General features: G+C 44.2%; 1 protein-coding gene across 1 annotated transcript in view; it reads right to left on the bottom strand.

Annotated features, from left to right (window-relative positions):
- Positions 1–879: 879 nt before the first annotated feature.
- LOC136586461 (zinc transporter ZIP12-like) overlaps positions 880–27,778 on the bottom strand; it is a 68,290-nt gene continuing 41,391 nt past the window's right edge. Inside the window, exons 5-9 of the mRNA XM_066584552.1 lie at positions 18,378–18,485; positions 17,476–17,554; positions 10,839–10,997; positions 8,657–8,844; positions 880–1,010 (exon numbers count right to left, since the gene is read on the bottom strand). Of these exons, the coding sequence (XP_066440649.1) occupies positions 882–1,010; positions 8,657–8,844; positions 10,839–10,997; positions 17,476–17,554; positions 18,378–18,485 (663 nt within the window). The 3' untranslated portion in view covers positions 880–881. The remainder of the gene's footprint in view (positions 1,011–8,656; positions 8,845–10,838; positions 10,998–17,475; positions 17,555–18,377; positions 18,486–27,778) is intronic.

Genomic DNA, 27,778 nt, shown 5'->3' with positions numbered 1-27,778 from the left:
GCAGAGCTGAAATGGTTTGCAGTGGCCCAGGAAATATTAGAGTACTGTGTTTAGTGATGAGACCTCTGCCTAATGCACTGCACACTGAGAATGCTATAGCTCTAATGCTCTGCACAGGCCTAGATGCTTTAAAAAAAAAAAAAAAAGGTGCACTACTGCTCCCAGCCAGCCACAACAGTAATGCACACAATGAGGAGTAGCCCTAAGAAGGACCGTTGGGGTTCTTGAAGAGAGGATCCTACTCTAACACTTTCCCTATATCAGCAGCAGCATTTTCCCTAACCGCTGCCAGCATGTGTCTGGGGTGAGCCGCGGGCGGGACCATTTTAAGTACTTGGCGGTCACCTGATCTTGCCAGCCACTCACTGCTGTTGATGGGAAGAGGGCTGTCACGTCACAGCAGGAAGTGGTAATGCGCCCCCCGCATGTTTATTGGCTAAAAAATGGCACTAAACATGCGGGGAAGCGAAATGAAAGTGACTCGAGTACCACGTGGTGTTCGACTCGAGTACCGAGCATCTCGAGTAGTCTAATACTCCAACGAGTGTGTTCACTATAGATAAATAAGAGTTTGCTAAATAGATAATTATTTTCATTTATAATACATTTCATTCCCAAACTGATACCTTATTTCTTATCGGCGAGTCTCTTGTGGCATCCATTGTCATTATAGCCACGTGGATACATATACAGCAGGCAGATCAAGAACTGAAACATGAAATAACTTATTCCTTTACTCCATGTATCTTTTACTGATGACAATAGGGCTGGAGATAAACTGGACATTATAGATCCGACACTTTCTTAACACATATGCAAAAGATCTCACTACACAGTCTGCATGAAAAGAAATACAGTATATAAAAACAATGGCATCGATGTTATAGTTTAATTTTATGTTCATATATGGCAAGTAGTAACAGGCAAAGCCATCCGAGGAGCAGTCCGAGATTCTGCAGGAAAAACATTAGCCAAGGTCTCTGGGTCTGAATGTGAGTCATTTCAGGTAACTAAAAAAAAAGACAAATAATAGATATAAATAACACTATAATACATTTACTCCACAGGGAGATAGGGTGGACAAAAATATGGACACAACGTACGAAATGCATGGGATTTTAATCATTAGCACTGAGCTGCCCTTTTGACCCCTGCTTGGCTGAGAGCGCTTTCCCACCAAATTTGTGTTTACTTCACCTCTTGCCCTGCTCTGGGTGGTTTTGGGAGCCAGCTGGTAACAGCAGCTGTGTGACTCAAACCGCTGACTAATGGAACTTTGTTGCTAGGGAGACGTTCACTTCTGCCCAGCAGAATATGTGTTATAAAACCTCCATTTAAAATCGATCTCTACATGTCTTATTGAAATATGATTTATAATCCCATGTAACTTAAGGCATGTATATGGTGCATCTTATGGTGTTTTCATATTTTTGTCCACGCCCTGTAGATATGAGATAGATAGATAGATAGATAGATAGATAGATAGATAGATATCCATCTGTCCATCTGACTTTGCCCACCCCCATCCCTGCTGAACCATTATCCCAGACCCACCAGCTGACAGTAAAAATGTAATTACATATACTGTCATGCTGACGCTGGCAGGGGCGCACGGTGCACCATCCAACTCCTCCCCCAGTCTCCTGCACACTGTACACTGACAGCAAGAAAGGGAAGATTTGGATGGTGCGCTGAGCACTCTGGCCGGCGTCAGTGTGATAGTTTGGGTATGTAATCACATTATTGCTGTTGACATGTGGTCCGGAGGATAAAGGTTGCGCAAATAGGGTGGCATAACTCGGCCTGGGTCCCCCTGCCCTGCAAGCCCCATAGCAGTCTCATGGTCTGCCTCTATTGGCAGCACGTCACCGATGACAGGACTGAGTTATGAACACTTTGTATCAGTCACAAGTACAGCGGGACTAGAATCTTGTAATGAAGCTGGAGCACATCTGACGTTGTTCCAGCATGACACATGGCTATGAATGCGTCTGACGGTTGTCACATTTCTGACATTCAAGTTTAAAGAAGAAAATCCAGATGGGTTTATGTGTCACTTTCATCTAACGATGGATATTTGAGCGTTATTACTGCGATGATGCTAGAATGGTCAGACTCACTAGAAAACATTACTGTGTTCACTCATATGGAGCGTCTATATCATCTTATTAAATGTCAGCCAAGCCAGTCAGCAACTTGAGGAGGACGCAAAAGACATCACAAGATCAGTTGTAGGCTTCGCATAGAATCATCTTGTTTTGGCCAAAAATGAGTTGAAGTCTGCAACTACCAAAATAACAAGTTTGGGGGGCACTCCAAGAAAGTTGTTGTGGAAGAAGATCCATATGATGTCTGAATACCAGAAACACAATACTTGAGACAATAATGGTACATGGGAGGCAGGGGTTAATGTAAGGATCCCTGGTGGTCTAGGGCAGTAGAGTGCTTAATTTGCCTATCTGGGGTCCTCTGGTTCCTAAACGCACAAGGCTGCAGCACTGTCCTTACTGTAGCTTCCTGTTTCCTCTCTGCACTGTTCATAGGAGGAGAAAACTGTTCAGCTGAAAGGGCCTTTTTGCATGAGATGACTGATGGCCACTAAAGCACCCAACGGCCATCCTGGCGATGATCACTCATGTGCTTTCACACAGGGGCAATCATCAGTCAGTGAATGAAGACAGAACGGGTCGGAGATCGTTTTGGTTGTCCACCGCCAATCACAGTAAAAAGGTAGTCATTCATGGATGAGTGAGTGAATTATCATTCACCGCTCAGTAGCGGCCAGCTTTTATACTTTCAGATTCCCGCAATCCAGTGAAATCGTTTTGTGTAAAAGGGCTCTAACTCTATGGCTGTGTCGTGGGTGATGGTGCGACAAAGAGTTCAGGATACGATGCAGACACCGGGCAGATGACCAAAGACATTTTTATTACAACTGATAATGGAGGTAAATTTGCTTGTACAAGGATAATAAACAGTTGGTGAATGTTGAATAACTTTAACATTTTGTCCTACAGCCCCAACTATCGTCAGCTAACTACCACAATACTTAGTGTACACGTTATGCAATTTACGGTGAATGAACACAGTTACAATAACGTTCTTCATAAAATGAGCTCTATCACTTTTTTGCAAGAAGAACTAACTCAAAGGTGGCAGTATGCCGCACATAGTCTATATTTAACAAAGAAATCATATGAGGACTTTGTCTGCAGAAGAAAAACAGATGTATTTTTGGTACAAAGTTCCTGTTCTTTGACTTTTGTCCAGCAAGGTATAAAAGCCAACAAGTGTGCTCGTGTCCGACTGTATAGTGTTATATGTCTCTATCTAGCAGGCCTGCTTACTATCTCATGCTGTTTACTTGCATGCATACGCTTGGTTTTTTATTAAGGACTGTCCTCGCTTACGTCCCCAAGGCAAAGGATTTCTAATTAACTTTCCTGGTTACAGTTCAACACTGTCACAACACACTGCAGCACTCTCTCTGGTTGAAACTCTACTGCAGAACTACGATGTCCACACACAGTTCAGCAGTATTAGCTTCCTGGATGCAGGGAAAACTGAGGCAGCAACAAACAGCATCCACAATTGCTGAGCTGTCTGTTGTCTCATGTAGCTGAACAATGTTCTTTGATGCTTATCTGGCCCTTCTGACTGTACTCATCAACAGTTCTCAAAATGCTCATACAGTAATACTCTGCTACCCCTCTACAGCTGCACAATTCTCTCTATGATTGGGCAGAGCGATTCAGGAGTGATCTGCTTAAAGGGTCACTAATAGAGATGAGCGAACATACTCGTTTCGAGTACTTACGCGCCCGAGTACCGCCATTTTCGAGTACTTCAGTACTCGGGTGAAAAGATTCGGGGGGCGGGGAGAGGCGTGGTGGTGCGGGGGGGAGCAGCGGGGAACAGGGGGGAGCCCTCTCCCTCTCCCCCCCACTCCCCACTGCTACCCCCCGTGCCGCCACGGCGCCCCTCGAATTTTTTCGCCCGAGTACGGAAGTACTCGGAATTCGCGGTATTCGGGCGAAAAAGGGGCGTGGCCGAGCACATTCGCTCATCTCTAGTCACTAACTTTTCAGACAACTTCTGCTCATCTACTAGCTTGTGTTAGTCTCATCATTTCTGTAATGTACTTGCATTAAACATTGTACTGGTTTACCACTGTAAATCACATTTCAAGTGGCTGCCACTAGGGGTCTCCCTTCCTGCTTCTCTGTAATCCACTCTCTGTTTTTAGTAACAGAGTTTCTGTAGTAACTAGGACACAGGGATGTTTCCATAGCTACTGAATGGGGTGGGGGTGGGGGCTATCTTCGCAGGCATCTGCCTTGCATTTTCAGACTGCAGGCTGACACATTTCCATAGTTTCTGCCTCTACTGCTGTTACAGTGGGTGGGTGTGTTCACACATTATGCACACACACTATAGTGGGTTTACTAACAATTTGGCGAGAATGTCTCTAGATGTCTGATCGTCCTGGGAAAGCATAGGGGCGGCCATTCAGATACTGCCTCCCCACTGATTGATCCAGAGACAGTGCAATACAGAATGGGAAGTCAAGGGAAGAAAGTCAGGATAGGGAACTACTGGCAGAATGCTAGGCTTGCTACATGCACCCTCCCTTATAATGGATTGCAAACAACTGGACAGCAGCAAAATGGGGGAAGACCACCTGAAAATCAGAACTTACAGACATGAAACAGAGTGTAAACAGCAGCAAATGAGGGTAAGGAGAACCTGGTGTATTTTAGAAAGGTTGTTGAAAACTCAGGTACACTTTAATTATTAGGAGGAGTGTAAATGTTTGGTGAGGTGGGCCCAGTTACAACTTCAACTGCTGTGACCCCTATAGCTATGCCACTGTTGCCGAAGATTGAATTGCTGAAGTCATTAGGGAATATCTATCTATCCATATATATATATAAAGGTAAAACCCTCACGGACTGACTGACTGACTCACCCCTAATTCTCTAACTTCCCGATGTCATACAAACATGAAATTTGGCAAGAGCATTTTTTATCACAACTCGATTATTCAATGCTAAGTGCAAAAGTATTGGCACCCCTGTGTAATGTGTGTAGTCTAATTTTCTAACTTCTTGGTGTCATGCAAACATGACATTTTGGCACAACCATTCTTTAGGTCCTAAATAGGAAAAGTAAAGGGGTCACAACTTGATTATTAAATGCTAGTGCAAAAGTATTGGCACCCCTGTGTAATGTAACTTCCCGATGTTGTACAAGCGTGAAATTTGGCACAAGCATTCTTTACATCATAAATAGGAAAAGTAAAGGGATCACAACTCGATTATTCAATGCTTAGTGCAGAGGTATTGGCACCCCTGTGTAATGTGTGTAATCTAATTCTTTAACTTCCCAGTGTTGTACAAACGTGAAATTTGGCACAAGCATTCTTTACATCCTAACTAGGAAAAGTAAAGGGGTCACAACTCGATTATACAATGCTAATTGGAAAAGTAAGTGCACCCCTATGTAATGTAACTTCCCGTTATCGTACAAGCGTGAAATTTGGTGTGAGCATTTTTAGGTCCTAAGTGATGAGAGTTGGCGGGGTGGCACATTCTGCAGACGGACATCGGTACATGCAGCCTGAAGAGAATCTAACGCTCCTCTATATGTATACAAATTATATTCCTTGGTTCCTCTAAAATAACCTTGATTTCATAAAACTTTTCATGCAAACAACATGTAAATACCTGTATCAAATTAACTCGGGAGAGCCCAGGTATATCAGCTAGTTTATGATATTTTGTACATCAGTTTTCTGGCGCAAAAAAGTTGTGATTTTGGCACTTTATGATTTGGGCTTTTACACCAGGCCCTGGCACTTTTTCAAAAAGTGGTAGGGGCCTAGTAATAGTGTTACAACAATGTAATGCCAGAAACTGGCATACATTATAGCAGAAAGCTATGCTAGCTTGTAGCTGGTGTTGGTTTCCATCTGACGCATGAAGGTGTCGCCAGATGCAACAAATGTATTAAGAGGCACAAACACGTAAACAACCCAAGAAAAATAATAAAAATAGAAACCTGCAATGGTCATGAAAAAAAGTCCAATACATTTTGAGTCTTCTGGATGTAAACTAGTTAAAGGGTTGTTCCATGGAAGTACTATTGATGACCTATCCTTAGAATAAGTCATTAATAGAGATGAGCGAACGTGTCCGTTACGGACACATCCGCACCCGGACACCCGCTTTGCCGAACACTGCAGTGTTCGCGCGTAAGTGTCCGGGTGCCGCCGGGGGGCGGGGAGGTGCGCGGCGGCGCGGGCGGCAGTAGCGGGGAACAGGGGGGAGCCCTCTCTCTCTCCCTCTCCCCCCCACTCCCCGCTGCACCCCCCCGCGCTGGCACGGCGGCCCCCGAACTTTTTCGCCCGAACACTGAAGTGTTCGCAAGGTTCGGTGTTCGGGCGAAAAAGGGGCGGGGCCGAACGTGTTCGCTCATCTCTAGTCATTAATAGTTGATAGTTGATCGGCTGGGTCTGCCACTCAGGACCTTCGCCGATCAACTGACGGGCACCTGCAGTTAGTGCTACTATACAGAGTTACCCCCTGTATAGTGGTCAGTGCTTGTAACTGCAGGCACATCCTCCATTTTTTTTACCAAGGACTTACCGGTATGTCCTGTGGCCGCGGGGTATGTATGAAAAGAGGTTGCGATGCGGTGAGATCGGGGAAGCCATGCAGGTGTCATGGCAGCCGGGGGCCTAATGAAAGGCCCCAGGGCTGCCATAACAGACTGCCTATCAAGCCATCCACACAGGGTGGCTTGATAGACTGCCTGTCAAAAAGCAGTATGACGTAATGCTATAGCATTACATCATACTGCAGGAGTGATCAAAGCATCACATCTTAAAGTCCCCCAGGGGGACTTCAAAGTAATGTAAAAAAAAATCAATAAAGTTTTTTTTAATTTAAAAAAAAAAAAAAAGTTGTAAAAGTTTAAAGCACCCCCCTTTTGCCATATCTATGATTAAAAAATCTAAATTATAAATTAAAAATATGTATTTGGTATCGCTGCGTCCATAAAAGTCTAATCTATCAAAGTAGCGCATTATTTTTCCCGCATGGTAAACGTCGTCCGAAAAAAAAAAAATAAAGAACGCCAGAAATGCACTTTTTTAGTTACCCTGTCTCCCAGAAAAAAACGCAATAAAAAGCGATCAAAAAGTCCTATGTATTCCAATATGGTACTATCAGAAACTGCAGAACATCCCGCAAAAAATGAGACCCTGCTAAACTATGTGGACGGAAAAATAAAAAAGTTATCGCGCACAAAATGACAGCAGAAAATAATTGAAAAAAATTTAATGTCTTTGAAAAAAAAAGAGGAGTATAGTAAAAAAAAACTATACAAGTTTAGTATTGTAGTAATCGCACTGACCCATAGAATAAAGTTATCATGTCGATTTTATTGCCGTTTGTGCGCCGTAGAAGCAAGACGCACTAAAAGATGGCGAAATGTCGTTTTTTTTTTCATTTTACTCCACTTAGAATTTTTTAAAAGTTTTTCAGTACATTATATAGTACTTTAAATTGCACCATTGAAACATACAACTCATCCCGCAAAAAACAAGCCCTCATACAGCGACGTCGATGGATAAATAAAGGAGTTACGATTTTTTAAAGGGGGGAGTAAAAAACGGAAATGGAAAGAGAAAAATGGCCGCGTCATTAAGGGGTTAAAGGGCCACTCTGAAGATTTATTTTATTCATTAATTATGTAGCTATCCCCCAGTATATATAAGTCAGCTAGTGTAATCTTGTTATTCTTTTCTGTCTGAAACTCCTGGCCTCCTTTTCCTCAGATGGTCAAGTGATCTCAATTCTGACCAGCTCAGATCTACTTGGGGTTATGTATTCATTTTCTAGTCAATTTCTCAGTCTATGTGATGATGTTACATGGATCTACCACAGAAACTGCCTAGAGGAAGACACAGACACTCCTGTCACAGTACTGATGATGATCACACAGCTCTTATCACACAGGTATAATAGAGTAGATCACAGCTCATCATCCTTTATGTATCTTATGAGCTGTAGTTAATTTAGGTAAATATAGGAGGTAATTATAGTTAAACGGTCCACACTGAAAGAAAAAAATGCTATAGCCTTAACTAATACTGGCCTGATGCTTTATGGGATAGATTGAAAGTGAAAATAAAAAAATCTCACCATCAAGGTGTTTTCTGATAAGCATCAGACAGGAGGCTACACTGCATGAAAGTGAATGCAACACACAGAGAATACTTCCAAAGTATGACAGATTATCAGGTCAGGGGGCAGGCATGAAAAGTGTGTATTCATTGGAGTGGCCCTTTAATGGACCCAAGCCTACAGTTACAAGTGCTGGCCACTATACAGGGGTTGGAGCAGCAACTTCAGCTCCCTTTCCTGTGTGTAGTGGTGCTGAGAGCGGGTGCCTGATCAGCAGATTGGCCAGGGTCCTGACCACAGCCAATCCACTATTGATGACCTATACTGTGGATAGGTCAACATTTGTGTTTTCCTCGAAAACCCTTTAATATCTGTGTAAATGAGGGTATATCCAGAAGATACAGATTTTACCATATACAGTGTATGTTTTGGACTCACAGGATACTTTAGGGATATAAGTCACTCACCATTTCTACTAGTGATAGATACAGAAACATTCCTGCGGTGATAGCAAATATCCAGATTTGGACATCCGGGTTGGTGGACACTGAGAGGCCGATGTACAGACCCGCAAAGGCTGTTAAGGCACTGATAAAGTTCATCAGAAAGGCAATCTTTGCTGTGAGTCCAGTATTCAGTAACACTGCAAAATCCCCTGTAGGAGTAACACAAGGCGTTAACACAACCAACTATGTATCGTATTGTATTCTTACAGAAGGAAACATATCATCCATAAGTGCTCCACACTCTTCCTGCTTCCTATATACACTGACATACCAAAAGTCCTGGGATAGCATTATGTAAATTGATGATGAGATGGCGTTACCTCGGGGGATGGCTCTGGAGCGCCCACACCTGTATAAGATGTAAGGTGTTATCTTGTAAGTGAGGCTGGATACCGGCCAGTGAGCTCATGGCAAGACAACGTGCATTATTGGATATAGCACAAGGTATGATAGTGGGTGCCAGATGGATGGGGCATTCTATTTCCAAAGTTCTGCAGGCATTTAATATTCCTCGATCCACAGTATCACATGTGTACCAGGAATATGTCACAGACACACAGTGGACATCACAGTGGTCATTTACGGGTGATTAATTATCACAATTGGCAGCATCTGGCTAGAATTGCCAGTATGAACAGATAGCTACCCTACAGAAATCACATATACATTCAATGCTGAAGGCCCCACATGCATATCCTGCAGGTCAGTGCAACATTCTTTAGCTTCCATTGGATATGGGAGCAGAAAACCCACCAGAGCGCCTCTGTTACACCACGACGCTGGACACAGGGCCCCACATGGGCTTTTGAGGGACCTAACTGGAACCTAGAGGATTGGCAACATGTGCTGTGGTCTGACGAGTCACGGTACCAATTGTGTTGGGCTGATGGCAGGGTTCATGTTGGCAATGACCTAATGAAGCCATGGACCCCAGTTGTAACATGGCAATGTGCAGGATGGCGGTGGCTGCATACTGGTGTGGAGCATTTCATCATGGCAGGGTTGGGTCCATTGGTCCACCTAAACATGTCATGGACTGGTACCCATTAGGTTTCACTGCTTGGTGACCATTTGCAGCCCTTCATGGAATTAATGGAACTTCACAATGATGGGATATTCCAACAGGATAATGTGCCGGACCTAAGGAGTCCAGAATTGAATCGAGGAGCATTTTGTTCCTACAAATGATGTGGCCTACAGGTTCACCCAGCATGAGCCCAATCCAGCATTTATAGGATGTGGTGTAGAGATCCATTTGCACCTCAGATCCTGCATCTACAAATACCATAGAACTGTGGGTGGCTATCCAGATGCCTCAACGTCCCTCCAGATGTTTTCTGTCCACTTGTGGAATCAATGCCACGCTAAATCGCTGCACTTCGCATGCTTAGAGGGGATCCTACACGATATTAGTTCCTGTTCCATAACTTTTGGCATGTCATTGTATATATTTATACCAGTAAATTATTAAAAATGTCATATCAGTAGTGTATGTGTGACCATTAGGGTGCTCGAGTCCTGCCCACGCAAGTGTTTTTGTACCTCCCACAGAGTTGTATGAAGAGGCGTCTCAGATAGCACTCCATACTCCATACAACTTGTCCTCAGCTGACCTTTGCTCAGGGACTGGGATCACATGTTCTAGTAATCAGTGGAGATCCCAGAAGATAGATAACACCCCGCCCCCAACCCCCCCTCAATAAAAAAAACCACAATGTAACATTTAGCACTGGCAGGATACTGTGGAATGTCCCGCAAAGGGGTTGTGCCACAAAAACTAATGCTTTAATTTACATTCAGCCCATAATTGCAAACGTTTTTTGAAAAAAGTTTCTATCCCCAGAAGCTTCAGGACTAATGATAGAATAGCGCCCCCTGCTGTTTATATCCACAGATACTGCAGGACTAATGTTAGAATAGCGCCCCCTGCTGTTTATATCCACAGATACTGCAGGACTAATGTTAGAATAGCGCCCCCTGCTGTTTATACATCCAGATATTTCAGGACTAATGTTAGAATAGCGCCCCCAGGCATTCCTCTGGGTATTAGCTTTGTGCCTCAGCAGTGTTGGTACGCTCTCTCTACATGGGTGATTGCCCCTTCCTCACATATCACATGCTTATAGTCTCTTGCTGTACGTACCCATTTCATGGGGGATTTCATGGCACAGAATGGCAATAGTGGTCGCCACGCCCGTTTCGGTTGAAGATGAAAACGCAGATCCTATTACCATGCCATCAGCAAAGTTATGCAGACTGTCTCCAACCAAGATCATTATCGCTAGCAGGGTTATTCCGTTATCTATGAAAGGATGGAAAACACAGAAATTACCAGATCGTTTTTTGCAGCATATTTCTTGCGTATTATTTGACTGTCTTACATTAACCAATTAATGGTAAGGATGTACTTGTTCACCTTCCGGCGGTGGGTTAGGAGCAGGCCTAGGAACCAAGCCCACTCAATGCATGGTGGGTGATGGCTGTCTTTGACACCCACAACAGCCACCATCAGCGTTCATGCTGATCCTGGCTGTTAACCCTTTAAATGTTCTGACTGGCACCCCCCTTCCCCTCCACAATAAGATTGTGAGGTGCCGTTTGGTTGTCATGCCTGCCCAAGGCCTTCTGAAGGCCCTCAGGGCTGCCATGTTAGCTGCCTATTAATAGAATGCTGGTAGAAATACTCCATGCTGCAATACTGAAGCATTGCAGTATATGGTATAAACGATCAAATGATTGTAAATTCAAGTCTATGGGGGCTAAAGCAAAATAAAAGTAAGCAGAAAAATGCTTTTCTTGTATTGCAAAAAGTAACGGATATTAACAGTTTAGCCCTGAACGCCTCTTTTAATAAAATATCGAAACAAAAAAAATCATATTTGGTATTGCAGCATTCATAAAAGTTGAATCTATGGTAATAATAGATTACTCATACTGCAGGGCGGAGGTTGTTAGAAAAAAACTCACCAAATTTGTGCTTTTTTGGTCAACCTGTTCCCCCAAAAAGTGTGTTAAAAAGCATTTAAAAAGTCATATTTACTCCAAAATGGTAATAATAATAACCTCAGGTCTTCCTGCAATAAATGATTCCTTTTACAACCTGACTGACAGAAAGATAAAAGTTATGCCAGTTAGAAGAGGGCAACAGAAAATACAAAAGTTCCATCCTGCAAAAAATGAGCCCCTAGAGAGCCAAATGGATGGAAAAATAAAAGAGTTATGATTTTCTAAAAGTGGGGAGGAGAACCAAAAATAGGGGGTTATTCAATCTAAGTAATATTTATACAGGGTTTAACTGTCCAACTTTTAAGTTCTTAAAGGGGTAGTCTGGGAAATTAACAAAATGAAGGTTGTGGGTTCAATCCCTGCTGGTTCAGATAGCCGGCTCAAGGTAGACTCAGCAGCTTTCCATTCTTCCGAGTCGGTAAAATGAGCCCCCAGCTTGGTGGGGGGTAATAAATTACCTGAATAAGTTGGCGCTATACAAATAACAAGATTCTTTTTTAAATGGCCGCCATCTGCAGCCATTATTAGAAACCTGTCCTAGACTGTAACAAGGCTGGATTGATGAGACTTGAGAGGAAAGGGTAGAAGTGTGGGTGGAGGTGGAGCCACAAGCAGTGGTGGAGCCTATTATTACCCTATTCAGGCTGACAGGAACAAAGAGTGCCCTGTTAGGCACCTTCTCCTGCCTGTAACTCTGCCTTCTCACCACCTTCTCTCTCATCAGTCAGTCTTAAGTACATTCTAAGCCAGTTGTCTCACAGGCTGCAGCAGCCGGTCATTTTTGTTCATTTCCTAGACAGCCCCTTTAACCCCTTGGTGACAACCGCATTGCCTTTTTATGTCCCGCTTTGCTGGGCTTTAATCCCCAGGGATGTAAAATATACTTCCTCTGGGGATTAAAGCCCTGGAGGCTGTGGACTTGACAGCTCCATGCTGCCGGTTCCCGGAGGTAGCCGACAAACTGGAGCTGTCATGGGGGCAAATGGATAATGCCAATCGCATGAATGTAAATAAAAGGTTTAAGCAAGTTAGATTTTCAGCTCCTCTCATGTATCGGATCCATGAGGGCAGCTGAAAATACTCACCCCTGTCCTCCGCGATGTCCTTCAGCAATCTGGTCCTCCAGGACTTGACGCGGGTCTTCTGTGCATGCATGCCACACGTCATTATATCAGCCATATGCACAGAAAGCCGGGAGGCCCGGGAAATTTGAAATCTCCTGGCTCCCAGCTACAGGGAGGCTGAAGATGTCACTGGGCACTGTGGTGACTGTGATCGCCGCTATCCAAAGGATATCAGCGATCATGGAAACATGAAAAAAAGTTAGAAAAATTTCCATGAGGTCAGCTGAAAATACTCACCTCTGCCCTCTGTGACGTTCCACAGTGATCTGGGCCTGCCATGGGCTTCTGTCAAAGATAGCTGAGTGCACGGAGATGTCACCGAGGACCGTTGTATGCAGTTCCCAGTCACATGATCACCATTATTCATTAAAAAGTGTTAAAAAAAAGTTTAAAAAGTTAGTTTCATCTCCCCTTACAGATCGTATCTGTGAGGGAAGATGAAATTACATACCCAAGGTCCCCAGGTTTGTCCCCTGATGGGATCTTTATCAGCGGACTTCTCCCAACTTCGGTGCATGCGCCCATCAGCATAATGTCGGATGCATGCGCAAAAGTCAAAATTTGTCCGGTAAATTTAAAATCTCCCTGTTCCTGGATACTGAAGGTAGCCGAGAGCCTGGAGATGTCACGGGGGTTCCGCGGTATGGGGTTCCTGGTCACGTGATCGCAGTTATCCAATGTATAATGGTGATCACCTAAAAGTTTAAAAAAGGTTGAAGTTTCATCTCCCCTCACTGATGTGATTGGTGAGGGAAGATGAAACTTCTTACCAGAGGCCTCCACATTTGAACCACGATGCGATCCTCCTTCACGGACCTCTCCCGGCCTCTGCACATGTGCCCACCGCCACTATGCCAGACACATGCGCAGAAAGCGGGGAGCACAGGAAATTTAAAATTTCCTTGCTCCTAGCCTGGAGCAGTGACTGGTGGTATCGTTGAGCGGTCCCTGGTCACATGATAAAAAGGTAGCGATCGACCTTAGGCCAGTCTCACACGACTGGATAGGAATTGAGGATTCCGCAAGTATTTGATCCGTGGTAATATGCGGATCAATCAAACGCATTGGATTACACAATTCTACTCATGTTAGAGGGTCGGAATTACGTAATCCACTTGCAGAAACTGGAAAGCAGCACGTAGTATTTTATTTACCGCAGATATTTTTTTTGCGTTTCATGGAATAGTAGAATTGGAAGGGACCTCCAGGGTCATCGGGTCATCCCAGACAGATATTTGTCCAGCCTTTGTTTGAACACTTCCATTGAAGGAGAACTCCCCACCTCCCGTGGCAACCTGTTCCACTCATTGATCCCCCTCACTGTCTAATATCTAATCTATGTCTCCCTTCTTTCAGTTTCATCCCATTGCTTCTAGTCTTTCCTTGTGCACATGAGAATAGGGCTGATCCCTCTGCACTGTGACAGCCCTTCAGATATTTGTAGACAGCTATTAAGTCTCCTCTCAGCCTTCTCTTCTGCTAAACATTCCCAGATCCTTTAACCGTTCCTCATAGGACATGATTTGCAGACCGCTCACCATCCTGGTAACTCTTCTCTGAACTTGCTCCAGTTTGTCAATGTCTTTTTTTAAAAGTGGGTTCCCCAGAACTGGACACAGTATTCCAGACAAGGTCTGACCAAGGGTGAACACCTAATTGTGTTTTTCTTGTGTGTTTTTTTCACGCGATTGTCAATGGGACATTCTAATGTTAAAAACACATTGCAAGTTTGTGGTTTGCGATTTTTGTGCGGTGTTTTTAACATTAGAATGCCCCATTGACAATGGAGTGAAAAAAACGCAGCGATATTGCAGCATTAAAAACGCTAGTGGAAAGGCACCCTAAGGAAGAGTAGAGGGGGATAATTACCTCATCTGATTTAGATTCTAAGCTTTTCTTAATACATTCCAGAATTGTGTTTGCCTTTTTGGCTGCTGCATCACATTGTTGACTCATGTTCAGTCTATGATCTATTAGTATACCCAAGTCCTTTTCACGTGTGCTGCTGCTTAGCCCAATTCCTCCCATTCCCTATGTGTTTTTTTTTCATTTTTCTTGCGCAGATGTATGACTTTGCATTTCTCCTAGTTAAATACCATTCTGTTAGTCGCTGCTCACTGTTCAAGCTTTTCTAGATCTTTTTGAATACTCTCTCTCTTCACTAGTGTTAGCTATCCCTCCTAGTTTTGTGTCGTCAGCAAATTTGATCAGTTTCCTATCAATTCCCTCCCCCAGATCATTTATAAAAATGTTGACCAACACTGGGCCTGGGACAGAGCCTTGTGGTACCCCATTTGATACATTCTTCCATTTGAATGTGCAGCCATTTATGACCACTCTTTGAGTACGATCACTTAGCCAGTTGTGAATCCCAGTTGTGAATCCACTTAACAGTTGCCTTGTCAATCCCATATTCGGTCATTTTTTCCATAAGTATAGTATGAGATACTTTGTCAAATGCTTTACTGAAGTCAAAATATCCTATTTCCACCGCATTTCCCTGATCAACCCAGTTGGTGATTCTATCATAGAAGGAAATTAGATTCATCTGGCATGACTTGCTTGTTACAAACCCATGCTGGCTTTGGCTAATTACTCCATTTTTATCCAAGTACTTGCATACATGCTGTTTAATAATTTGTTCAATGATTTTTCTCGGTATAGAGGTCAGGCTCACAGGACTGTAGTTTCCTGGAGCCACCTTGTTCCCTTTTTTGAAGATAGGGACAACATTTGCCCTTTTCCAATTTTCTGGGACTTCTCCCGTTCTCCAGGAATTTTCAAAGGTTACGGCGAGTGGTTCAGCAATTACCTCTGCTGCTTTCTTTAGTATCCTAGGATGTAATTCATCTGGACCTGGAGATTTGAATTCATTTAAGTTATCTAAGGGTTCCTTTACCATCTCTCTGCTTATAGATAGCTTGCATTCTTTTATGATACATAATATTATAATACTGTAATACGTAATTTACAAGACATCCCCAGGAACGCTCGCCTTCCTGGAGTTCCAGGAGCAGCTTGTTGAGCGACTTCTGTGTGAGACCACCGCACCTCAGCCAAGTTACGAAGCCTCACAAAACACCACTTTTTATACCCAATTCCTACCGAAAAAGCATGGGAGAAGGAGGAGAGATACCTGATTTTATTGCCCATGTGCCCATCCCAACCAGGCCTCCGTAACTACCCCTGTCTTCGGACATACCACACTGTTTAAATTATTACTTTTATCTAATGGAATGCTAAAAATTGGAGGTGTGTGTGTGTGTGTGTGGGGGGGGGGGGGATTATTTTTTCTGCACAAGTGGGCAATGGGGTCTTTTTAAAATGAAGTATTTGCCAAAATATGAAATTTTATTTTTTTCTCCTCTAAATTGCATTAACTTCTGAAACAAACCTGTGGGGTCAAGATACTCCTGATCCCCTCTGTTAATACATTAAGGAGTGTAGTTTTTAAAATAGGGTCATTTGTGGGGGTATCAATCATTCTGATACCTACGAGCCTTTGCTTGGCTTGGTTGATAATAAATGTTAAATTTGCATCTCTCCTAAATAGTTTAAAAAAAGGAAAGCTTTTCAAATGTGTGTCCAGTATAAAGTAAACAGATGGAAATATACGTCTAATCAAAAATGTGTAAAGTATGTTTGCACATATTTGAGATATTGCAATTGACAATATGAAAAAATGATAATTTTTAAAAAATGTTTCCAATTTTGGCGCTTTTAATAAATATACACAAATTCTATTGGTCTATTTTTACCACCTAAATGAAGTACAATATGTGGTGAAAAACATGTCAGTATCACTTGGATATGCAAAATCTTTACGGAGTTATTCTATGTTAAAGTGACACATGGCAGATTTCCAAAAATTTGGCTTGATCATTAAGGCGCAAACATGCTTGGTTACTAAGGGGTTAATTATATTTGCATCAAAGAATTATGTCATTCATTTGGCACTTCTCAAGATAATGTAACATTTAAAAATCCCAAAAAATTCAGGCCTAGATTTGCTGGAACAGAGCACAAGTTAATGCCGCCTAACGCTGAAGAGTTCTTGTTACTGTTTACTAAAATTGGTATTCAAGTAACAACATGTGAGTGAGTGATCTGTCGCGAGACCAACAGATACTGCAGATCCAGAGTGCATCAAATCACCCATGCTTCAGACTGGTAACTGCCCTGCTTTCCTCTGATCCAGCACTGTGGAGGTACTTAATAGCTCCCCCTGTCCTACTCTCATGAATGAAAGGCAGATGCACTGACTTTTGGGTCCTGTTTAAGAGTGGAGCGCAGAGATGAGAAAAGAACACCTATAGTATAGCAGTGTATAAAATGAAGAGCTATTCTGGAGCCAAACAAGCTGATTCGTTTTGTTGAACTAATCCCAATAATCCATCTCAGCATACAGGGGCCAGAATTCCCATCACTATTCTGCCTGCTTTTATATCCCCCTTATCTAAACTTTGGTATTACAAGCCTTGACCCATTTTTGCCTGGCCTAAGTCTTTGGTGCCAGCTGGCCATCTTGCCAGTCCCTGATCTGATCTCTCCTGTCATGGTTTATATGTTTGCCAGTTACAATCCACTAATGCTTCTTTTTCTGGTTTCCATTCCATTAACATTCAATGTCTTTGTCTCTTCTGTACTTACGTTTCTTTCTAACTCTTAGGTTGACTGGAGTAATATCAGCTATAGCACCCTCTGTAGGTTCACAGTCTTCCGGACTCCTCTATAAAAAGAATCACGTGAAAAAGGGAATATTAATTTAAAGACCACAAAAAACATAAAGTTGTGAATATCAACCTGGTACAGAGCAAATATTTCTTCACATCTCGTCATTGCCTTAATCCTAGGTGCCGTTGGGCTTTACATGTTACAGAAAAAATAATGGGCTCTACCATACTATTTTTGCAGCCAGGCCTTTGGCCAGGATAGACAGCGGCGATGAAAGATGGTACGAAATCACAATGGCGCTATCGTCTCCTCCTAGTAACTGCAAAACACGGCTGCACGCAGGGTAGTGAATGGTTTAGCGTGCTAGGGATACTCCTGGTACTTATCTGTTCTCGTGACGCCAGTGCCTCTTCTGAGGGATCAATCACCCAAGTCGAATAATTGAGTCCACAATCAAATATGTAATTTCAAATCAGAGGCACATGGTTTCTTTACTCAACATTTTCCAACTTTGATTTTCCAAGTACAGCATATGACAGACAGTCTTAAGTACAACGTTTTAGTAGGCATGATTCACTCCTCTCCATAGTACAGTCCTGATCAGTCTCAGTTATCTAACAGTAGCACTCTTGAGAGAACACACCAGACATGGACGGAAAAACGAACATTTGCTCTCCACAAACGCTTGCTACGTTATATATCATTACGTTATATATCATGACGTTGATATGTCATTAGGGCCAAAGAAGTAATACCATGTAGAAATAAATACTACTTGTGATTATTGCTCAGGTGTCCAATTACTTTCGGTAGGATTGTACACATTATACCATGATGGCCACCGGGATCGTGTAGCTCATTCACATGTCAAGACTTACCAGTTGAATAGTAGATGTTGATTTGGCTTTTCTTGACTGATCATTCAAGTGGGATTCCAGTGGGAGGTCATGGGAGTGTGAGAGGTGACCATTCACTAGTGACAGGCCCTGCACAAAACATAGAAGATGATCAGAATACCGTGTAACATGGGACAATCACAAGTCATAGACGATGAGCAACAATGAAGAAATGATTCTAGTATTGATATCAAAGACACTGGTTGGGCTGATGTGAGAATATTTACATACTTTTTCACATTCTTTTTGGTGGCGTTTCCAATTTGGTTGACACGGGCTAATTTGTATACTAACAAAGATATAAAAAATATTGAAAGGGTTTTTGACATTTTCCACATTACACTCTCACTGCTCCAAGCAGTATTTTATTAAAAACCCTACTGCAGTGGCGGTACTGTGGCATTTCAGCACTGCGGTACCACTTCAAGTGACCGGCGATGTCCTGTAAATAGGTCACATGCGCTTTTAAAATAGAAGCCCATCCTGTCACTGACGACGTCCCATTTTAGAAATCCTATTGACTGCAGTGGTCACATGGGTAAACAACCGCTGTAGCAAATGTACACAGAGACCAGCCAGTTGGAGGACCTGAATGGTGGCAAGGAAGCAGCGGGTCTGCAGAGAGGGGAATATTAATTTCTCTAATATCATTACTTAATCCACTTGCTCCCCCACACTGCCACAAATTATAGTTTAACGCAACCCTCCAGTGTTGGGACACAATTCTGCCCCAAGACCAGGTGGAGGTGTGTGTGTCTGTGTGTGTGTGTGTGTGTGTGTGTGTGTGTGTGTGTGGGGGGGGTACTACCTGCTGTCATTCTTCTCCGCTGATGTCCCTCTAATCTGCTGGTGATTCAGGATCCTGTAAATTACTAGTTTTTTAATGCACAGATGGGATCTACCAAGGATTTCAATAGTATCTCAAGTGTCACCTTTGGAATTTCAGTAAATGATATTGTAAAGTTAGCTGAAGTTACAAGATGGTGATTGTTACATGTGCTTTGTGTGAAAGACAAAGAAGGCCAGCCTTTCTTCACAATCTGAGGACTCAGCCCTGGACATGTCATGGAGGGAGTTTCCTCCCTATTGCCCTGCCCCTAGATGGCCGTGTTATTAATGTGGCCAGTACCAGTCTGCATACATTGATACGTGCTTAGTGTACTGACCCGCCCCTTATCATCGTCCAGTCAGGCCACGCCTCCGGTGGCCATTTCAGTGCCAGTCATGGCACGGCAGCCATTTTAGAATCTGCTGTAACAAAATACCTTCGGCCACCGCCCAAGCGCCATCTTAACTCCACAGCAGGCCCAAGCTGGCTTCTCACCTCCCATCGATGTACCTTTTACCTGGCATCCCACTGTTTGCACTGGTAGTGCAATGATGGGTGCCTTCTCTGAATTACATAGGAATATTCAACCCCCCCCCCCCGGTTATCTGCCTGCAGCCTGTATTAGCACTCACCTTTGCAGTTCTGCCTGGTATTGTGCCTAAATTGCCTGCATATATAGTTGTTAAATGGGGAGAAAAAAATGTGAATTTTATTCTCCTGTTCATGAAGTTTATGTCCCTCTATGTCAGGGGTGTCAAACTCATTTTCACCGGGGGCCACATCAGGTTTTTGGTGAACTTCAAAGGGCCAATTGTAAGACAGTACAGTAAGGGCTCGTTCACACCAGCGTATTTGCGTACATAATATGCAGTGAATAGAAGCCATTGATGTCAGTGATTTCATTCACATGATGTATATTCTCACACAGCATGACCTATATTGTTTCAAACTACGCACCCCAGTAGGCCATTGAAGTGAATGGGCCGCGCAAATACGTGGTGAATGCGCAGGAAGCCTATGTATTCAATGCATATTTGCGCACCATCTCAGGGGCCCATCTGCGTTCTTTTCTGCGTGCCCAAATACGCAGGCATAAGCGATTTTCGATTGCGCAAATACGTAGCGTATTTGTGCGACCGAAATGCAATTACGCCCGTGTGAACGAGCCCTAATAGTGACCCCCATAGTGGTCGCAGTAGTAATAGTGACTCTGATAGTGGCCTCAGTAAAAATAGTGACCCCTATAGTGGTCGCAGTAATAATAGTGACTCTCATAGTTGCTCTAGTAAAAATATTGACCCCCACAGTAGACCAGTTAGTAATAGCGATCCCCACAGTGGCCCCAGTAGTAATAGCGACCCCTACAGTAATATTACCCCCTCCCAGCAGCAATATTACCCACTCCCAGCAACAATATTAACCCCCTCCCAGCAATATTAACCCCTCCCCCCTGCACCAATATTAACCCCCTCCCAGCAACAGTATTAACCCCCACCCACCCAGCAGCAATATTAACACCCCCCCCCCCCTCCTCCACCCCTTCCCAACCCGGCAGCAATATTAACCCCCTGGCAGCAACAATATTAACCCCCTCCCAGCAGCAATATTAACCCCCACCAGCAATATTACCACCCCACCCGACCCCCGCAGCAATATTAACCCCCTGCCAGCAACAATATCAACCCCCTCCCAGCAGCAATATTAACCCCCACCAGCAATATTACCACCCCACCCGACCCCCGCAGCAATATTAACCCCCTGCCAGCAACAATTTAACCCCCACCCCCACCCCCCAACACACCAGCAATATTAACTCCCTCAGCCCCGGCAGCAATCAGCATTATTAACCTTCTCCCAGCAACAACAATATTAACCCCCCACCCCCCAGCAGCAATATTAACTTCCCCCTTCCCCAGCCATATGCTTACCTCCTCCTCGGATCGTGCTGAGCCCGGGTGGCATATGAACTTTTCCCACAAGACTTCTGCACTATTGAGCAATTCCAGCAACCTGATTGGTTGTTTGGTTCTCTGGGTTGGCTGATTCCCCAATCAGATTGCTGGAATTGCTGACAAGTGCAGAAGTCTTGTGGAAAAAGTTCATATGCGTCCGGGTGTGCACTGACATCAGTGAGCAGCACGGCACGCTTCCTCCCTGAGTCCTCTCCTGCGGAACTGAAGAGCAGGGGACTCGGGGGAGAAGGGATCAGCGCTGTCAGTGTGATTACCAGCGGGGAGCTGCGGCACCCCAGCTGGTAATCACTACAGTGGTGAGCGGCCGTCGGCACGCCGCGGGCCACATAACACAAGGCAGCGGGCCTTGTGTTTGACACATGTGCTCTATGTCATGAAGCAAGTTCATGCAGAATCGGTGGAAACATTCCCAGTAACAGGTGTCTGTCATATGTGACAAATAACCGCCGTTTGTCCTGTATGTCTTGATCTTACGTCTTTGTCTCCTTCATACAAGTGTCAGGTAGTGTCCGCACTGAGGGGATAGGTCACTATGGGTGACAGTAGCATTGATACGGATCAGAAGATATCAGACAGCAGTACAAAAACTACAAAGAGAGAGAAAGGATTATTACGTGATAATTTGATAGCCTTGAGAGAGTGCAAGAGTGTTATTGTGTCTCCTTGGGATGAATAGAAAAAAAAGATGTATGATAATAGACATAAGTATAGGAAAGGGGAATGTAGGCTATACTAGCATTGAATGGAATTGCATTTACAAATGGCTTGATGAAATACAGGCTCTGCGTAGTTTCCAAGTGGTTAAAAGAATGCTTGATTCTCACAAACCTCTGATAAAGCTGCAGTTTCACTTTTGCCGTCACCCCTCCCTTTCAGCTTTAGGCTGGGTTCACACAGGGCGGATTTGCCGCGGAAATCCGTCCGGAATTTCACCGCAGCAAATCCGCCTGCGGACGCTAATCCCGGGACTAGCCAGCCATGTGGACGAGATTTCTCAGAAATCCACACGGGACGGCAAATCTGCCGTAGCAAACCCGGCACTGCGGCACGGATTCCCTGGCCGCAGTATGTTCATTTTTTTACTTCTTCCGCTGCGGCCGCGTTCTCCTCTATAAGAGCGCCGACTGCAGCGAAAGAGCAAGCGGCCAGGCTGCGGGTTTTGAAGCAGGGCTTCTCCCGGCGGAAATCTCACATTTTTTTTCGCTGTGGACAAACCACGAGATTTCCGCCGGGAATCTGCCCCGTGTGAACCCAGCCTTAGAGTTCAGTGAGAGAGAAGGGAGGAGAATTGTGTGATTGACCTTGTAACAATATGGCAGCGGTACTCCTCTACGTGAATGGAATAGAAACTTGTAATGAAAACAAACTTGTTATGAAGTAAATTACACTGTCTTTATTATAAGTATATGCCAATAGGAATGTTAATTAAAAATTATCAAAAAGGGGCTCGTTAATACCTTCTTCGTACTCTGTTTATTATTGAGGAATGTTGCTGTATTGACACAAGTTTTAGAGAGTGCCTGACAGACCATAATTCCACATGATATAGGAAATGCAGCAACTCACATAGTTACCATATATCCTGATGTCGACCCGAATTGGGATGCTAATAATGACATTAGAAGAAAGTTACAGCACACAATGGCTGGAGACAAAAGGACTGTTAAAAATGAAAAAGATGACGGACTTGTTGGCTGCAGCAATCCAATAGAGACAGCCCCCACCCCAGTACAACACCCGAAATAACCCACCTCCTTCATACATACAGAAGGGTGAGCCCCAACACTGCCCCCTTGATGGAGACCAATGCAGAAGGTGCAGGAAGCATGGTCACTCAAGTAGAGGCTGCCCCCTCACTTCCTCTGATCATACACGAAGAGAAGGAGGAAGGGGCCTGGCCCAAAATGGCTGCTACCAAAGATGAGCACATGGCAGAGTGACTCAGGCCTGCCCCCACAACTTCTATCTTGTTTTGTTCCTATTGTTCCGCTGTATGAAGATAATGCTGAATGAGGATGACCTATATACTTGGCCCCCAGTAACCTATGGTCAGAGTAAATGTATGGGGTCATTCTGTGAACTTTATGGTTGATTCCAGAGCTGAATATTCAGTTATAACCCAAAGAAGTCACTCATCAATTCCTGCATCTACCACAATGGCCAATACCAACATTCGGACAGGATATGATGAGAAAACCACAGGCCCAAGTGTCCTTTGAACTGGATGGACAGATGCCTTTACAACTTGAAAAACTCCTGCCCACAACCTTTTACTCACAGTGCCTCAGGAGGAAGAATGGAGATTGTTTGCTGTCATTCATGAGTCAGATCACTTAAGTCCCACCTCAGATCTAGTAATGAAGTTGCTAGGAGTATGGGTGGAAGATGATCCACCAGGACTAGCTCAGAATTGAAGGCTTGTGGCTGCTGCTTCTACATTGATCTCTGTTGCTACCGATCTCCAGTCTGCTGTAGCTTTTTGCAACTTGTGTACCTTCCAGGTTCTCTGTTACCTACTCTCACTCAGACTGTTCCTGCTTGGTATGACCTGTTCTGGCGTTAGGGTTGTGACAGGGTTAGTCAGCGCCCAGGTTCCAGCTCAGGGCCTTTCTAGTCAGGATGATGACCCTGCTTTTTGTTAGGCGGGGATTTCATATTCCTCACCAGTGCAGGGCTAGCTCAGTTCTAGTCTACACCTCGTACCAAGCTATGCACTGAGGAGTGAGTACCGAGTGGTTTTCCTGCCCAGAGGGATGACACAGTGGTTCCACACCTGACTATGTAACAAGAATATACTCCCAGTTGCAGTGCATCTGAAGCCAGGGGCACAACCGGTGTCCATCAAGCAATACCGCCTACCATCTGCTGCCTGCCAGGACATCACACTGCATTTGGAAAAGTTTTTAAAGTACGGTATCCGGAAGAGATGCCAAACACCTTGGAACACCCCTCTCCTGCCTGTAAAGAAACATAGAAGAACAGAGTATCACCCAGTCCATGACCTCAATCCACGAAGCAAGCTGTGGTTACTTTGCATCAAACAGTGCCCAGCCCGTACACAGTGCTTGGACTGATACCAGAAGTAGCTACTCACTTTACTGTGCTGAATTTGAAAAATGCTTTCTTCACCATCAGGCTAACAGAGGATGGTCAGCTTATCTTTGCCTTCCAATGGGAAGATCCAAGAACTTGAGAAAAGTGCCGTTATCCCGAGGGCTCACGAGCTTGTCCACCCTCTTCAGAGAAGCTCTTGCTACTGACCTAAGAAGAATCTCTCTCTCCCTTCCCAGCCAGGCAATGTATTGCTACAGTAAGTGGATGACCTTCTCATAACTGAATCTACCTCTGAACAAAGTTTGCAGAACACTAAGACAGTGCTTCATCATCTCTATGAAGCCAGATACAAAGTCTCAAGGAAGAAGTCACAGATCTGCCAAGCAACTGTCAAATACCTGGGATTTCATCTCTCACAAGGGAAGGTACAACTGGGAGTTGAAAGAAAGTAGGCCATCTGCAATATCCCTGTACCTACCACCAGAAGAAAAAGTCAGAAAATTCAATGGAGTTGCTGGATTCTGCAGAATATGGATTCCTGACTTCGCTGAAATGGCCAAACCCCTTTATGAAGCCACAAAGGGAGGCGAAGTTGCCCCCTTCTGCTGGAAACAGGAACCTACAAGGGCCTATGACAACATCAAGCAGGCTCTCCTAAAAGCACCCGGAATGGCCTTGCCTAATCTGGAGAATTCTGTATGTTCATGAGAAGAAGGGACTGATGATCAATGTTCTCACCCAGATGATGGGATGATGGCATTGACCTGTTGCCTATCTCTCCAAGCAACTTGATAATGCAGCCATGGGATGGCGTCCCTGTCTTAAAGCACTGGCAGCAACAGTGGCCTTGGTTATGGAGACTGACAAGCTAATCCCTGGTCAAGAGCTTACAGTATGAGTGCCACCTTCTGTCCTAACTCTGATGGGTGCCAAAGGTCACCACTGGCTGACAAATGCTCACATGACCAAGCACCAAGGCCTCCTTTGTGAAAACTCAAGACTGAAGTTGGAGGTATGTACTACTCTAAATCCAGAAACTCTGTTGCCGACCAGAACTGAAACCCCTGACTATAACTGCTGTGAGGTGATGGATGAAGTCTTCAGCAGCCCTCCTGATCTACAGGATACACCTCTTGAAGCTCCTGATGTCGAATAGTACACAGATGATAGCAACTTCATGGACGAAGGCATATGCTATGTTAAATATGCAGTGGTCACCCTACAGATTACTACAAAAGCGAAACCGCTGTCCAAAAGGAACTTCAGCTCAAAAGGCATAACTTATTGCAGTTATCAGAGCCCTACAGTGGCAGCTAGGGTGAAAGTTCATATCTTCACTGAATCAAAGAATGCCCTCCTCACACTCCATGGTTATGAAGCTCTGAGAAGAGAAAAGAGTCTGATCCCTTCAGTGAGTCAAGAAGTGCAGCATACTCCTCTCATTCCGGAACTGTCAGGCATTGGACATTCACTATAAAGGAAAACAGAAGGGAGACTCACTCGTTGCACAGGGAAACAGAGACGTAGATGCTGATGCCAAGCGAGTTGCCACTCTCCTGAAATGCCGAAAGTCCTGTCAAACTACAAGCCTTTTTCCTGGTTCCCCTCAGCAACTGGAACCCCTGCTAAAATCAAAGAGAACAGGCATGGCTAAAAACACACCTGAGGGCTGGTTTATTCCCTCGGATGGAAGAAATATGGTCCCAACAGCACTAGTGACGGAGATCGTCAAGAAAGCGCATGAGGACACAGTATGGGTCCACCACTATGGAAGATCTGATCTGAGATGTGCTGTGCATCCCAAGGCTTACCATGTGAGCACCAGAAAATGTGTAATTTATGCTTAAAATAGTCCCAGACAAGGACCTCTGAAGACTCCAGGGATACAATCTTAGGGAGCTGATCTCTTCCAAGATGTTCTAGTAGACTTTACTCAAGTGCCTGCAGCTGACAAATGGAAGAATCTCCTGGTCTTTGTCTGCACTTACATGGAGTGGGTGGAGGCCTACCCCACTAGGGCTAAAAAATTGATCAATGTGGCCAGGGGGCTACCGAGAGACAAAATTCCAAGACACGGCCTACCGGTCCAGCTTGAGTCAAACAATGGACCAGCCTTTGCTGCAAAGATTAAACAGGACCTAGCCAGCTGCCTCAAGATCAAATGGAAATTGTAATTTGGACATAGACCTTAGATCTCCGGAAAGCCAGAGTGCATGAACTGGACTTTAAAACTTGCCTTAGGGAAGCTGTGTCAGGAGATTCACCTAAAATGGCCATAAGTCCTACCCATAGCTCTACTCAGAATCAGATCTACTCCCACTAAAAGAACTGGTTATTCCCCTCTTAAGATAATGTAGGGTAGGCCTAGCCAAGTAGAGTTGGGGATTAGACCACACAACAAAGTAGTGGGAGAGATGATAAATCACCAGCAGATGCTTGCAATAGGTAAGACCATGGCACCCATCGCCAAAAGGGCAGGAGAAAGGTTACCTACTTGTTTGAATATTGCTGTGTAAAAGTTACCTATATGTCTGGATTTTGTCTGGTTACCTATATGTCTGTGTACTTTTTCCTTCCAGGGGAAAAAGTCTGGGTGAAAGATTGGCACCAGAGACCTTGCAAACCTGGGTGGAAAAGTCCATACACCGTTATCTGGTCTACCCCAACTATTGTTAAAGTTGCTGAGATGGGACCTTGAATCCACCAGACCAGAGTCAAAGGGGCCTACACTGACCGTGCCTGCTTACCACACCTAACGGACCCCTGAAAGTTCACCTTAAAAACTTCCAGAAGTGCCTTGGACCAGACAGGGACCTTGCCCCCTCCTGGAAGCCCAGGAGGCACCGGCTGACAGTGTTTTCTTCACAGAGACAGTGTTTTCTTCACAGAGACATTGTTTTTCCCTCAAACACCTAGGAGAGGAGAGAACTACAGCTGCAAGGCAACAAGAAGAATGAAGAACCTACTAAAGAGTGTGTTGGGGGTGGTAGGATTACGCTATACACGAAATTTGAACTTGTGCCAATAATTGTGATAAATGTATGCAAGAAGCTAGAATGGGTACACACATCACAGGAACATTAGTGTATCATACTTACTACACGGGTAAGGGGAGACAAGTAAGGGGTTACACATACAATAAGACCACTTACTACATGTGTGAACATGGTTTACAGATCATATGCTATAATCCAGTATATTCCCCCTCTAAAACATGGATAGACACTGATGGAGCATGGGATACACAGGCTATACTCAAGTATATGGGGGAATAAACGTCTAAATTTGGATGATAGGCTATAAGCCAGTGATAGCTATCAAAGGGAGGAAAAATATGGTACGAGGACATAGTAAAATTAATGTACTTTAACTGCTATTGCCTCTCTGTTATCAGCTAGAGAACTGTTGTAATTGGATACCAAAATAGCCCAATTCTAAAGCAACCCCCCTTACTGCTCTTCTCATAGAAAGTGATAAGAAATTCTTTCTCCCTTACGTTCTTCCTGTACAGTGTTAACCAATAGTTA

Source organism: Eleutherodactylus coqui, chromosome 12 (genome assembly GCF_035609145.1).
Source record: "Eleutherodactylus coqui strain aEleCoq1 chromosome 12, aEleCoq1.hap1, whole genome shotgun sequence".
NCBI lineage: Eukaryota > Metazoa > Chordata > Amphibia > Anura > Eleutherodactylidae > Eleutherodactylus > Eleutherodactylus coqui.
The sequence above is the reverse complement of the archived record's forward strand: the minus strand, read 5'-3'. Positions and strand labels throughout refer to the sequence as shown.